Source organism: Electrona antarctica, assembly GCF_951216825.1.
Source record: "Electrona antarctica genome assembly, chromosome: 18".
Taxonomy (NCBI): Eukaryota; Metazoa; Chordata; class Actinopteri; order Myctophiformes; family Myctophidae; genus Electrona; species Electrona antarctica.
The window spans coordinates 3,378,714-3,394,291 of NC_136799.1; the positions used below are offsets into that span (position 1 = coordinate 3,378,714).

The 15,578-nt window shown below is 42.5% G+C and overlaps 1 protein-coding gene across 3 annotated transcripts in view; it reads right to left on the reverse strand.

The window, feature by feature from the left end:
* Nucleotides 1-719: 719 nt before the first annotated feature.
* baz1a (bromodomain adjacent to zinc finger domain, 1A) overlaps nt 720-15,578 on the reverse strand; it is a 56,693-nt gene continuing 41,834 nt past the window's right edge. For all 3 annotated transcript variants that reach the window (XM_079528894.1, XM_079528892.1, XM_079528893.1), the window contains exons 26-31: nt 14,835-15,043; nt 7,593-7,880; nt 5,843-6,009; nt 4,580-4,761; nt 3,160-3,247; nt 720-1,606 (exon numbers count right to left, since the gene is read on the reverse strand). In XM_079528894.1, the coding sequence (XP_079385020.1) occupies nt 1,428-1,606; nt 3,160-3,247; nt 4,580-4,761; nt 5,843-6,009; nt 7,593-7,880; nt 14,835-15,043 (1,113 nt within the window). In that variant the 3' untranslated portion in view covers nt 720-1,427. The remainder of the gene's footprint in view (nt 1,607-3,159; nt 3,248-4,579; nt 4,762-5,842; nt 6,010-7,592; nt 7,881-14,834; nt 15,044-15,578) is intronic.

Below are 15,578 nucleotides of genomic sequence, written 5' to 3' on the forward strand. Positions count from 1 at the left end.
GCCTTTGGTTGTCTAGTACAGAATGTCCTACTCTCTACTGGCAGTTTGTCTGCGCTGCGAGGCCTTTGGTTGTCTAGTACAGAATGTCCTACTCTTTACTAGCGTGAAAACCTAGTTTACTATAATTGGTGACACAGTCAGAGCTCAAGGAGGGAAATATGGTTGACCAACCCAAAAAAAATAACAAACAAACAAACAGAAGAAGCCCAAACAGTAGCAGGAACATATTCTTCTCTAAACGAGGAGGACGTTGTCAAGATCTACAGACCAAAAGGTTTAATGGCAGTGGTCACCAAGCCTGGTCTCTTCTCTAAACGAGGAGGACGTTGTCCAGATCTACAGACCAAAAGGTTGAATGGCAGTGGTCACCAAGCCTGGTCTTTTGGGACCCCTTAAACTAGTGGTTCCCAAACCTTTCCATGTCAAGGACCCCCAAATTGACACTCATCAGCCCCCCTGACCCCCATTTGAAGAGATACGGCAGGGACCCCCATAAGAGAAGATCTTTACGGCTCTAGCAGTGATTCTCAACCCATTTCATTTCAAGGACCCCCGGTTTGACATGCATATTAGTCTACAGACCCCCATTTAATGGCGTTTCTATCTCTGGGACCCCCAATTTATATTGTAAAATCAATGTAAAGTTAACTCTGAGAGTGTACAAATGGAACCAAATGGACCCACTAGGGTCCATTTGGTTCCATTTGTACACTCTCAGAGTTACAGGCCCATAAGGGTCCATTTGGTTCCAAACTATCATTTAGCTGCTGGAACTCCCTAAAGGACCCCTGGGGGTTCCCACTTTGGGAACCACTACCTTAAACGGTATATTATATCATATCAGAAGTCATATGATATAAAACAAGCAGTACCAGAGGTCCTGGTAGGTAAAAAATAATAATAACAGTACTAGCGGTCCTGGAAGGATAGAAAACCAGCACTAGAGGTCCTGAGAAATGCCAGTTAACTTTTTTAGTTTTATGTTGCTTTATGGTGGACAGCCCATTGGTAATTCAACATGATGATCCAAGGTGAGAACACGTCAATGATTTTCCATGTTTCGACAAAGTATAATTTACTAGAGCAATGTTGGGTGTCACTAGACCACTAATTTAGATATAGACCACCGTGCTCCATCGCGAAGAGCTACTTGCTTAAGAGCAGTTTTAGAGCAGAGATTCTCAACCTTTTGAATTTCAAGGACCACCAGTTCGATATGGACTAGGCATCCGACACCATTTCTTACCTCTGGGACCCCCAATATACACTGCAATATCCTCAGTTAATTTAACTCAAGAGTTACAGATCGGTTAACGGGTCCATTTGTACCTCTTTGGTGGTCCCCGGTTCTGACGTTGAGAACCAGTGTTTGTCCTTTTTTTAAGAGGACCAGGGTTGGTGACCACGGAGGGGGATGCATGTGTGCGTTATATTCTGGAGCGCTTGGAAGGGGGGGTGTTATCCTCCTGGGAGAGGAGGCCCAGCTTGGTGAGCTCGGACTGGAAGAAGGACTGGAGACGCTGGCCGGCCTTGGCCTCGTTGGTGTGGCGAGGATTGTACTGGAAACAGTTTGCGAACATGAGAGCCATGTCCTCTATGTACCTCGCTAGAGAGAGACAGAGAGAAGTGGTGATGGTTACGTTAAAGTATGTGAAATGTGTTGTTCATTTGTGTTGTTCACATTACAGAAAGACACCGCCGCTACTGTTGAGATGGTAGGTTATTTTGTATAGTATGTTTTACCCGAGACCTTTTATTCAATGCTTTGTAAAGTTCAGTCAGATTACTCACAAATAGATTGAACTAAATATTGAATAAATAAGTGTGCATGATATAATATTTTATCTTGGCGTTCGGCTTTGCTACATTTTTCTCCCTTCTCGGCGAAATTAGATAGACATCATTAAACATTAGAAGAATAAACCCCTCAAGTATATCTGACTGAACTAACTCCGCAAGTTTCATGTTCAGTTGGTGTTGTAGGGTGTTATGTATAGGTGTTACCTGGGGTTCTGTGTTCTGTAGTGTTGTAGGGTGTTATGTGTATAGTTGTTACCTGGAGTTCTGTGTTCTGTAGTGTTGTAGGGTGTTATGTGTATAGTTGTTACCTGGGGTTCTGTGTTCTGTAGTGTTGTAGGGTGTTAAGCCCCATCCACACCAAAGGGTCACCATGCAACTCCTTGGGTCCAAACGGTGGCAAGGAGTTAACGCTAAAACCGTCTTGACCCTTTGGTATGGTTTGAGCCATTGAATTCCATGCGTTGAATCACTTGGGTCAATGTGGGTCAACGTGCAACAAGACATATCACACCGCAGGGACAACGCTAAAACCATCTTGACCCTTTGGTGTGGTTAGGGCTTTACGTGTATAGTTGTTACCTGGGGTTCTGTGTTCAGTAGTGTTGTAGGGTGTTACACGTATAGTTGTTACCTGGGGTTCTGTGTTCAGTAGTGTTGTAGGGTGTTATGTGTATAGTTGTTACCTGGGGTTCTGTGTTCTGTAGTGTTGTAGGGTGTTACACGTATAGTTGTTACCTGGGGTTCTGTGTTCAGTAGTGTTGTAGGGTGTTATGTGTATAGTTGTTACCTGGGGTTCTGTGTTCTGTAGTGTTGTAGGGTGTTATGTGTATAGTTGTTACCTGGGGTTCTGTGTTCTGTAGTGTTGTAGGGTGTTATGTGTATAGGTGTTACCTGGGGTTCTGTGTTCTGTAGTGTTGGAGGGTGTTATGTGTATAGGTGTTACCTGGGGTTCTGTGTTCAGTAGTGTTGTAGGGTGTTATGTGTATAGGTGTTACCTGGGGTTCTGTGTTCTGTAGTGTTGTAGGGTGTTATGTGTATAGTTGTTACCTGGGGTTCTGTGTTCTGTAGTGTTGTAGGGTGTTACACGTATAGTTGTTACCTGGGGTTCTGTGTTCTGTAGTGTTGTAGGGTGTTATGTGTATAGTTGTTACCTGGGGTTCTGTGTTCTGTAGTGTTGTAGGGTGTTATGTGTATAGTTGTTACCTGGGGTTCTGTGTTCAGTAGTGTTGTAGGGTGTTATGTGTATAGGTGTTACCTGGGGTTCTGTGTTCTGTAGTGTTGTAGGGTGTTATGTGTATAGGTGTTACCTGGGGTTCTGTGTTCTGTAGTGTTGTAGGGTGTTACACGTATAGTTGTTACCTGAGGTTTTGTATTCACAGTTGTTGAGTCTCTCTCTGATGGTGCTCAAAGCGATGGGTGCCTTGATGATGTCATAGTAGTCAGGAACCTGAACACAAGACATTTACATGTATCTATCCATGGACCACCATGTCTCTCAATGACCCGCTTAGAGCAAATTTTGTCTATTCTCAGCAAAGAGAGTTGATTGGTGTACAGGGGGAAAAAAGAGCAGACAAAGTACAGAGCCTTACGTGTCTGTGGAGTCTTCAGCCTGGCACATTTTTTTGTTAGTGGATGTGCATGCTTTATTATTCTTTTCTGAAACTGCACTATTTTCTTTTCATGTATTTCTTGGGCTTTTTTTCCCTTCATTGATAGGTTGAAAGTAGACCGACAGGAAATGGGGAGAGAGATGGGGGGGGGGGGGGAGACACGCGGCAAAGGCCGCCTGGATCGGGAGTCGAAACCGCGGCATGCCGTCAGGCTGGCTCAGCAGCCTAGGTGCCCGGACGGTTGAGCTAAACGTCCGGGCCTGAAACCGCACTTTTAAAATTAATCCAATTAGTCCAGTAATTAAATGGCAGAGGTTGGACAAAATTGCTTTATTTTATTTCTCAACTGATTCTGACAGGTCACTAGCCAGGATAAAAAAAAATCTCCCCTGATCTGCTCACTACAAATACCCCAAATTCGCCCTGATCCAAGATGGCCGCCACTGTCCTGGCTAGTAGACCTAATTTCCAGTGGTGTGCACAGACATTTAGAGGGGCAGGTGCTCAAGTGAAAAAAAGGGCACCTTGTGCAGCACGTGGAACCGGCCGGTTGCCTTAATAGTGTGACATTTATAGATTGTGGGGCCTAAATAATATATTAGAAGCTTTTTTATCAAGAATTGATCAATGTCACCATGGTCCACATACGGTAAAAAAAAAGAAAAACCTTTTTTTTCTTCTTTTTTTCAAAAGGGCATGGTGCTCTAGCACCCCCTAGTGTCTATCTGTGCACACCACTGCTAATCTGTCAGAATCAGTTGAGAAACAAAATAAAGCAATTTGGTCCAAACTGAGTGGATTTTTTTATTTACTTTATTTACTGGACTAAATTTGTAGTGGCGGTCCCTGCTTCAAATCTCTCTCAGGCCTCTCTCTCTCTTGGCCTGAATCTTCCTTCATGTACCTGTGGTTGTCCACGGCAGGTATACGGTACATGCTATACCCTTCATGTACCTGTGGTTGTCCACGGCAGGTATACGGTACATGCTATACCCTTCATGTGTGCACCTGTGTCTTCCAGGCTGGTATACAGTACATGTTAAATCCTTCATGGGTGTACCTGTGGTTGTCCACGGCAGGTATACGGTACATGCTATACCCTTCATGTGTGTACCTGTGTCTTCCAGGCTGGTATACAGTACATGTTAAATCCTTCATGGGTGTACCTGTGTTTTGGACACCAGCTTAATGAAGGGCCAGCTGTCGGGATGTCGGACCAGTTCTACCGTCAGCTGCTCGCACGCCGACAGCTCGTGGACGCCATGGTTACGACCCGAACTCCGACGAGAGGAGGACGACGTGCCGGACAGGAGCACCGGTTTGGGTGGCTTAGAAGACGGAGAGACATCTGGAGACGGAGAGAGAGACAGAGACAGAGACAGAGACAGAGACAGAGACAGAGACAGAGACAGAGACAGAGACAGAGAGAGAGAGAGAGAGAGAGACTTCCTGTCAGACATCCATTTCAGTAGTTGTTTTGGCACTGCAATTCCCAGAATTCAGTTTGAAACTAAATGTACAACTACAAAACAAATGCTGTCCTAACACAGAAACAATATTAACCCATTTTGGGGCGGGAACCCCTTTTGGTGTTAGCATTATGTTATGCTTTAGCTATTGAAAAATAGCAGATCTAAAAGCTCATAGCTTGTAGGTCTGCTATTTTTTTTAAAATCGAAGAACATAGAAACATAGCTTTTTCAGAAAACTGTCAGGATGGAGAAGACATTTTTAGAATCTGATCTCAGGTCAAAATGGGTTAAGCCAAGGCCATTGTGTACACTACAGCCAGTTTAAAGATGGGGTTTCACACATTATAATAAATAATACATGATAATTTTGGAAAATAAGATATTCTACATTTTGCCAGTATAACAGAAAAGCAGAAACCACAGACACTGAATAACTAAAAGTGAAGTACAGAGATATGCCATTTACTGGCAGTAGGGCGCCCTCTCCTGGCCATAGTGATGAATTAAAATAAGAACAGTGGAAATGTTCATGAACAGATCATCTGGGCACTGCTGTGTGCAGGCAGAGGCATAGAAATCACACCTGTGTGAAGTGAGGGGCGCTCTTATCATCATACATCACCTCATTCTGGCCAATCTCAATTTACGTCCTCACTTTTGTCATCAATGTTTGTGTTTACACAAACGCTCAAAAGTAGTCATACAAAACGGTACCAAAACAATGTTTGTGTTTACACAAACCTAGTCTCTGGAGACAGACGAACCCTTGTTGCAGAGTGCCAAGTAAGGAGGCACGGGGTCCCATATTTTTCTCTAGTCTTTGGTATGACCTGGCGCGACCTCCCAATCTCATGGCGGACACCGAGTAGCTGGTGCCCCCATATTTGGAGGGGACCAAGTACAGAACCGACCCCGGTCATCAAAGCATTTGTTCGGTTTAAGTGGTGAAGGAATTACCAGTAGCTGTTCTCTTGTGTGCGGAGGACGGGTTGCTGGTGGGAGCGGCCAGGATCTCTGTGCTCAGACGGCTGCTGGTTCGAACCCCGGGGCGGGGAGGAGCTCTGCCATTGGACACCGGGGTCCCCTTGGAGGACGAGGAGGGCGTGGCCTTTTTGGCTGAAGACCTGCCATGTATGGATGAGAAGTCCATTAGAAATTGTTGAATTAAATGCTATACAACCAATGCTTTTAACACTAATCATGCTAATAATGATGTTTCTTTAGAATAAAAAAAACATTAAAGCCTTGGATGTGTATAGAGCGTCGCAGTCCCGCCCCCTACCAGGGCCCAGGAAATTATTCTCCGTTCATTTTCCTCAGACATTTCAAAAAGTATTTATTTAAAGACCTTTTAAGTGTCGTACAAAGCCAACTCTTATCGTGACAAATCATGACAACAAACACAATGTTTTGGGCCGAACAAATAATTAGAAAGACGAAAAAAACGGCAGGTTACAACACTTTCTTTGTTGTTCTTCTTCTTTGTAATTATTTGTTTGGTCCAAAATATTGTGTTTATTGTCATGATTTATCACGACTCGAGTTGGCTTTGTCCGCGGCGTAACCGTCTTTAAATAAATACTTTTTGAAATGTCTATGGGAAAAATGCATTGGGAATCATTTCCTGGGCGGGACTGCGACGCTCTATAGACGTCTTTGGGTCCTTTTTTGGCCTTTCCTTCTTCAGCGATCCTAGACCGGTTTCGCCGATACGCACTGCCGTTCACTTCCTTGTTTACGGGCCGACAGAAGTTGCTCAGAACTCTAAATCTATGGCGTTCTCCATGGTTTTGATCATAATGCTGATGTTCTGTTGGTCATTTCTGACTTCAGCAACCAGCTCGTTTGGAATATTAACGCTTCTAGAGGGGGGGTAATGGACGGCAGGGCTTTTCAGAGTAAAATCTGCCTCATCCGCGTGGCACTCTAGCGCCTTTATTATGAAAAAATCCCTGGGCAAAAAATAACTGTTAAATAGTAATATCAATTGCGATTGAAGGGAGACCATGGGAGATTTCGAGCGTGTCAATTAGCCAGATGAGAAGCGGCCAACACTTGAGGCCATGTGTGCGGCGCTCCAACAGAATACATGGAGCTCTTAGTCAGAGGAAATGCATGCTTTATTAACAGTAACACAATTGATGCCCATGGAATTCTTTCAGAATAGAGACGTAGAGTGCCCGCGTTTTTGGACGATTCTTTTTAACACAAAATATACCAACTCTCCATCATTTAGCTGGGGACCACCTGGAACCCCCTCAAGGACCACTGGTTGAAAACCACTGCCCTACTCGCTTTCCCCCAGAGAGTCAAAGTACAATTATAATTTATGTTTTTAGGTCCATTTCAAAGTGGATGGGGAATCGAGAAGATTCAAGGCTGCTGCTACAGCTAGGGCATTCCACATTTTGCCCCCCCCCCCCCCCCCCCCCCCTATGTTTGAGCCGAATCTAGGGGGAACAAGGTCAGACCCGCCTCTGGAGTTGTGCCCATGGGCGTCTGTCACTCTATAGAAGAGAATCCTCCAAGTATTTTAAAGAGCAGACCCATTGCAAGTTGCTCTACTGTGTCTGGCAGCTCGAGCCTTCCCAGCCCCAGACAAGTGAGCTGAGGTTAGGCCAGTCCCTGGGTGGAGGTCTTATCAGTTTGTTATGTGTGTAAAGACAGATACTAACTGTTATGTCTGTAAAGATATAGAAATACTAACTTGGAAGCTGAGGAGTTCTTTCCAGCAGAGTTGCTGTTTCTGGACGACACCTGTTGACCTTTGGGCGTGCTCTGGTTGGAGCCTCCCTGTTTGGACACCTGTTGACCTTTGGGCGTGCTCTGGTTGGAGCCTCCCTGTTTGGACACCTGTTGACCTTTGGGCGTGCTCTGGTTGGAGCCTCCCTGTTTGGACACCTGTTGACCTTTGGGCGTGCTCTGGTTGGAGCCTCCCTGTTTGGCAGACTTGGAGCCCTTCGTGGAAGGAGGCAACTTCACCGACACCTTCTTGCTGCTGAGACAAGAGAGAGAGAGAGAGAGAGAGAGAGAAGGGTGGGGTGGGGTAGAGAGAGAGAGAGAGAGAGAGAGAGAGAGAGAGAGAGAGAGAGAGAGAGAGAGAGAGAGAGAGAGAGAGAGAGAGAGAGAGAGAGAAGGGTGGGGTAGGGTTTAGAACCAACAGAGGTCTACCTGCTTCAGTTAGTAGTTTAACTGAAGCAGGTAGGCTATATTTATAATAGAAAAGGAAAAATGTAAAGCAATGACACTGCTAACCCGTAGCACTTGCCCTAGCCTCGACGACCTTACAGGCGTATGGAAAGGCTCAACTTATGTAACTTGGATAGCATTTTATGTAAACATATCACTCTATAGTGGAATATCTATATAATGAAGCTACCTATGCGTATACACTGTTAGGTTCTTAGCTTACGTACAGTCATGATAACTATATTTATGAAATTTATGTATTACCATGTTTTTGTTCTTGCTTACTGTAAATCGCCCTGGATTAACCACCTTATGGCTATTGACGTAATTGACGTAATGAATGAAAAAAGCCATCATAACGTTTTATTCCCTATAATCGGGGGCATAATGTAGCAAAATGTAGCAACTGTTGGCTGGTTTGGCTAACGGCCGATGTAATCTACCTAAAACCGGCCAAAATCCTCGCGTGGACGCTCTCGCAGGCACACGTGGTCTTTATGTGCATAGCTGCGTAATATGCGATATTTGGGGCTTGATTAGAGCTTAATTTGACTTAGTTATTAAAATAAACGATGATAGCTTAGCATCCTTAGCATCCCGGACATCTGACTTTGTAACACAGTGAAGAAAACTAGCGGATGTTGTGATCCGTAGAACCGGAAATGACATCGCCAGATTCGCTCTATTTGGTCAAAATCGGCATAATGGTGAAGTTACCGCCACCATCAGGACTGGGTATAATACTATAGGATTACCGTGTTAAAATGAGATATAGTGTGTATGTCACGGATTTTTCTATTGGCATTAAAATGATGAATTAAACATATGAATAGTGCAGGTAGAAGGCACAATCCACTGTTAATTAAACATATGAATAGTGCAGGTAGAAGGCACAATCCACTGTTAATTAAACATGAATAGTGCCGGTAGAAGGACCAATCCACTGTTAATTAAACATATGAATAGTGCAGGTAGAAGGCTCAATCCACTGTTAATTAAACATATGAATAGTGCAGGTAGAAGGCACAATACACTGTTCATTAAACATATGAATAGTGCAGGTAGAAGGCTCAATCCACTGTTAACTAAACATATGAATAGTGCAGGTAGAAGGACCAATCCACTGTTAATTAAACATATGAATAGTGCCGGTAGAAGGCACAATCCACTGTTAATTAAACATATGAATAGTGCAGGTAGAAGGACCAATCCACTGTTAATTAAACATATGAATAGTGCAGGTAGAAGGACCAATCCACTGTTAATTAAACATATGAATAGTGCAGGTAGAAGGACCAATCCACTGTTAATTAAACATATGAATAGTGCCGGTAGAAGGCACAATCCACTGTTAATTAAACATATGAATAGTGCAGGTAGAAGGCACAATCCACTGTTAATTAAACATATGAATAGTGCAGGTAGAAGGACCAATCCACTGTTAATTAAACATATGAATAGTGCAGGTAGAAGGACCAATCCACTGTTAATTAAACATATGAATAGTGCAGGTAGAAGGACCAATCCACTGTTAATTAAACATATGAATAGTGCCGGTAGAAGGACCAATCCACTGTTCATTAAACATATGAATAGTGCCGGTAGAAGGACCAATCCACTGTTAATTAAACATATGAATAGTGCCGGTAGAAGGCTCAATCCACTGTTAATTAAACATATGAATAGTGCAGGTAGAAGGACCAATCCACTGTTAATTAAACATATGAATAGTGCAGGTAGAAGGACCAATCCACTGTTAATTAAACATATGAATAGTGCAGGTAGAAGGACCAATCCACTGTTAATTAAACATATGAATAGTGCAGGTAGAAGGACCAATCCACTGTTAATTAAACATATGAATAGTGCAGGTAGAAGGACCAATCCTCTGTTAATTAAACATATGAATAGTGCAGGTAGAAGGACCAATCCACTGTTAATTAAACATATGAATAGTGCAGGTAGAAGGACCAATCCACTGTTAATTAAACATATGAATAGTGCAGGTAGAAGGACCAATCCACTGTTAATTAAACATATGAATAGTGCCGGTAGAAGGACCAATCCACTGTTAATTAAACATATGAATAGTGCAGGTAGAAGGACCAATCCACTGTTAATTAAACATATGAATAGTGCCGGTAGAAGGCTCAATCCACTGTTAATTAGGGTGGCCATAAGAGGGTTAAGAGAGTCTGCTAAATGCCTAATTTGTATATTGTTAGGGATGGGCAATTCATATCGGTAGATGTTGGCCTAAAAAATGCAATATCGGTATCGAACCGATATCAAAAGAATACATTGGTTTCAAGGTGGTTGCACATTCGTTCACGTGTCATGGACCCAATAACATGAACGTGCGCAAAGATAGTCAACGGACCAGCGCTGGCTCGAGCTGCAATGACAAATTCGGCCACTATGTCCATTTTGCCTCAGGGTTTCCTCCGGGTGCCGTCTCTATTAATATATACTCTAAGGTACACACACACGGAAATTACATCGCCAGATTCGCTCTATTTGGTCAAAATCGGCATAATGGTGAAGTTGCCGCCACCATCAGGACTGGGTATAATACTATAGGATTACCGTGTTAAAATGAGATATAGTGTGTATGTCACGGATTTTTCTATTGGCATTAAAATGATGAATTAAACATATGAATAGTGCAGGTAGAAGGCACAATCCACTGTTAATTAAACATATGAATAGTGCCGGTAGAAGGACCAATCCACTGTTAATTAAACATATGAATAGTGCAGGTAGAAGGACCAATCCACTGTTAATTAAACATATGAATAGTGCAGGTAGAAGGACCAATCCACTGTTAATTAAACATATGAATAGTGCCGGTAGAAGGCACAATCCACTGTTAATTAAACATATGAATAGTGCCGGTAGAAGGCTCAATCCACTGTTAATTAAACATATGAATAGTGCCGGTAGAAGGCACAATCCACTGTTAATTAAACATATGAATAGTGCCGGTAGAAGGCACAATCCACTGTTAATTAAACATATGAATAGTGCCGGTAGAAGGCACAATACACTGTTAATTAAACATATGAATAGTGCAGGTAGAAGGCACAATACACTGTTAATGAAACATATGAATAGTGCAGGTAGAAGGCTCAATCCACTGTTAATTAAACATATGAATAGTGCAGGTAGAAGGACCAATCCACTGTTAATTAAACATATGAATAGTGCCGGTAGAAGGACCAATCCACTGTTAATTAAACATATGAATAGTGCCGGTAGAAGGACCAATCCACTGTTAATTAAACATATGAATAGTGCCGGTAGAAGGCACAATCCACTGTTAATTAAACATATGAATAGTGCAGGTAGAAGGACCAATCCACTGTTAATTAAACATATGAATAGTGCAGGTAGAAGGCTCAATCCACTGTTAATTAAACATATGAATAGTGCAGGTAGAAGGCTCAATCCACTGTTAATTAAACATATGAATAGTGCAGGTAGAAGGACCAATCCACTGTTAATTAAACATATGAATAGTGCCGGTAGAAGGCTCAATCCACTGTTAATTAAACATATGAATAGTGCAGGTAGAAGGCACAATCCACTGTTAATTAAACACATGAATAGTGCCGGTAGAAGGCACAATCCACTGTTAATTAAACATATGAATAGTGCCGGTAGAAGGACCAATCCACTGTTAATTAAACGTATGAATAGTGCAGGTAGAAGGACCAATCCACTGTTAATTAAACGTATGAATAGTGCAGGTAGAAGGACCAATCCACTGTTAATTAAACATATGAATAGTGCAGGTAGAAGGACCAATCCACTGTTAATTAAACATATGAATAGTGCAGGTAGAAGGCTCAATCCACTGTTAATTAAACATATGAATAGTGCAGGTAGAAGGCTCAATCCACTGTTAATTAAACACATGAATAGTGCAGGCAGAAGGCTCAATCCACTGTTAATTAAACATATGAATAGTGCCGGTAGAAGGACCAATCCACTGTTAATTAAACATATGAATAGTGCAGGTAGAAGGACCAATCCACTGTTAATTAAACATATGAATAGTGCAGGTAGAAGGACCAATCCACTGTTAATTAAACATATGAATAGTGCAGGTAGAAGGACCAATCCACTGTTAATTAAACATATGAATAGTGCAGGTAGAAGACTCAATCCACTGTTAATTAAACATATGAATAGTGCAGGTAGAAGGACCAATCCACTGTTAATTAAACATATGAATAGTGCAGGTAGAAGGACCAATCCACTGTTAATTAAACATATGAATAGTGCAGGTAGAAGGCACAATCCACTGTTAATTAAACATATGAATAGTGCAGGTAGAAGGACCAATCCACTGTTAATTAAACATATGAATAGTGCAGGTAGAAGGCACAATCCACTGTTAATTAAACATATGAATAGTGCAGGTAGAAGGACCAATCCACTGTTAATTAAACATATGAATAGTGCAGGTAGAAGGACCAATCCACTGTTAATTAAACATATGAATAGTGCAGGTAGAAGGACCAATCCACTGTTAATTAAACATATGAATAGTGCAGGTAGAAGACTCAATCCACTGTTAATTAAACATATGAATAGTGCAGGTAGAAGGACCAATCCACTGTTAATTAAACATATGAATAGTGCAGGTAGAAGGACCAATCCACTGTTAATTAAACATATGAATAGTGCAGGTAGAAGGCACAATCCACTGTTAATTAAACATATGAATAGTGCAGGTAGAAGGCACAATCCACTGTTAATTAAACATATGAATAGTGCCGGTAGAAGGACCAATCCACTGTTAATTAAACATATGAATAGTGCCGGTAGAAGGCACAATCCACTGTTAATTAAACATATGAATAGTGCAGGTAGAAGGACCAATCCACTGTTAATTAAACATATGAATAGTGCAGGTAGAAGGCTCAATCCACTGTTAATTAAACATATGAATAGTGCAGGTAGAAGGACCAATCCACTGTTAATTAAACATATGAATAGTGCAGGTAGAAGGCACAATCCACTGTTAATTAAACATATGAATAGTGCAGGTAGAAGGACCAATCCACTGTTAATTAAACATATGAATAGTGCAGGTAGAAGGACCAATCCACTGTTAATTAAACATATGAATAGTGCAGGTAGAAGGACCAATCCACTGTTAATTAAACATATGAATAGTGCCGGTAGAAGGACCAATCCACTGTTAATTAAACATATGAATAGTGCAGGTAGAAGGACCAATCCACTGTTAATTAAACATATGAATAGTGCAGGTAGAAGGACCAATCCACTGTTAATTAAACATATGAATAGTGCAGGTAGAAGGACCAATCCACTGTTAATTAAACATATGAATAGTGCCGGTAGAAGGCTCAATCCACTGTTAATTAAACATATGAATAGTGCAGGTAGAAGGACCAATCCACTGTTAATTAAACATATGAATAGTGCAGGTAGAAGGACCAATCCACTGTTAATTAAACATATGAATAGTGCAGGTAGAAGGACCAATCCACTGTTAATTAAACATATGAATAGTGCAGGTAGAAGGACCAATCCACTGTTAATTAAACATATGAATAGTGCAGGTAGAAGGCACAATACACTGTTAATGAAACATATGAATAGTGCAGGTAGAAGGACCAATCCACTGTTAATTAAACATATGAATAGTGCAGGTAGAAGGACCAATCCACTGTTAATTAAACATATGAATAGTGCAGGTAGAAGGACCAATCCACTGTTAATTAAACATATGAATAGTGCAGGTAGAAGGACCAATCCACTGTTAATTAAACATATGAATAGTGCAGGTAGAAGGACCAATCCACTGTTAATTAAACATATGAATAGTGCAGGTAGAAGGACCAATCCACTGTTAATTAAACATATGAATAGTGCCGGTAGAAGGCTCAATCCACTGTTAATTAAACATATGAATAGTGCAGGTAGAAGGACCAATCCACTGTTAATTAGGGTGGCCATAAGAGGGTTAAGAGAGTCTGCTAAATGCCTAATTTGTATATTGTTAGGGATGGGCAATTCATATCGGTATTGGTGGATGTTGGCCTAAAAAATGCAATATCGGTATCGAACCGATATCAAAAGAATACATTGGTTTCAAGGTGGTTGCACATTCGTTCACGTGTCATGGACCCAATAACATGAACGTGCGCAAAGATAGTCAACGGACCAGCGCTGGCTCGAGCTGCAATGACAAATTCGGCCACTATGTCCATTTCGCCTCAGGGTTTCCTCCGGGTGCCGTCTCTATTAATATATACTCTAAGGTACACACACACACAGACACACAACGCTGGGCATAGGAGGGGCTGGCGCCCCTCAAAAATACGTTGGTCTAGGACAGTGGTTCCCAAAGTGGGGTCCGGGGACCCCCAGGGGTCCTTGAGGGAGTTCCAGGGGGTTCCCAATAATAGTTTGGAACCAAATGGACCCCAACAGGTCCATTTGGTTCCATTTGTACACTCTCAGAGATCAGAGTTAAATTAACATTGATTTTAAAATATAAATTGGGGTCCCAGAGATAGAAATGCCATTAAGTGGGGGTCTGTGTAGACTAATATGCATGTCAAACAAATTAAACGGGTTGAGAATTACTGCTAGAGCTGTACAAATCTTCTCTTATGGGGGTCTCTGGCAAATCTCTTCAAATGGGGGCCCGTGGGCTAATTAGGGTTAATTTGGGGGTCCTTGACATGGAAAAGGTTTGAGAACCACTGGTCTAGGATCACACCTCACTGGCTCCTCCTCCTCCTCAGCCGACGATTGATCATCCTCGGACTCCTCCTCCTCTTCCTCCTCGGACTCCTCCTCCTCCTCAGACTCCTCCTCATCCTCGTCCTCCTCCTCCTCATCGATGGAGGAGCGCTGGCGCGACGGCAGGCGGACGGAACGCTGCTTGGGACGACAGTCTGGACAGAACCAGTCTCCTCCTGGGACAGACTGCAGAGAGAGAGACAAAACCAGTCAAAACCAGTCTCCTCCTGGGACAGACTGCAGAGAGAGAGACAAAACCAGTCAAAACCAGTCTCCTCCTGGGACAGACTGCAGAGAGAGAGACAAAACCAGTCAAAACCAGTCTCCTCCTGGGACAGACTGCAGAGAGAGAGAGAAAACCAATCAAAACCAGTCAAAACCAGTCTCCTCCTGGGACAGACTGCAGAGAGAGAGACAAAACCAATCAAAACCAGTCTCCTCCTGGGACAGACTGCAGAGAGAGAGACAAAACCAGTCAAAACCGATCTCCTCCTGGGACAGACTGCAGAGAGAGAGACAAAACCAGTCAAAACCAGTCTCCTCCTGGGACAGACTGCAGAGAGAGAGACAAAACCAATCAAAACCAGTCTCCTCCTGGGACAGACTGCAGAGAGAGAGAGAGAGAGACAAAACCAATCAAAACCAGTCTCCTCCTGGGACAGACTGCAGAGAGAGAGACAAAACCAGTCAAAACCAGTCTCCTCCTGGGACAGACTGCAGA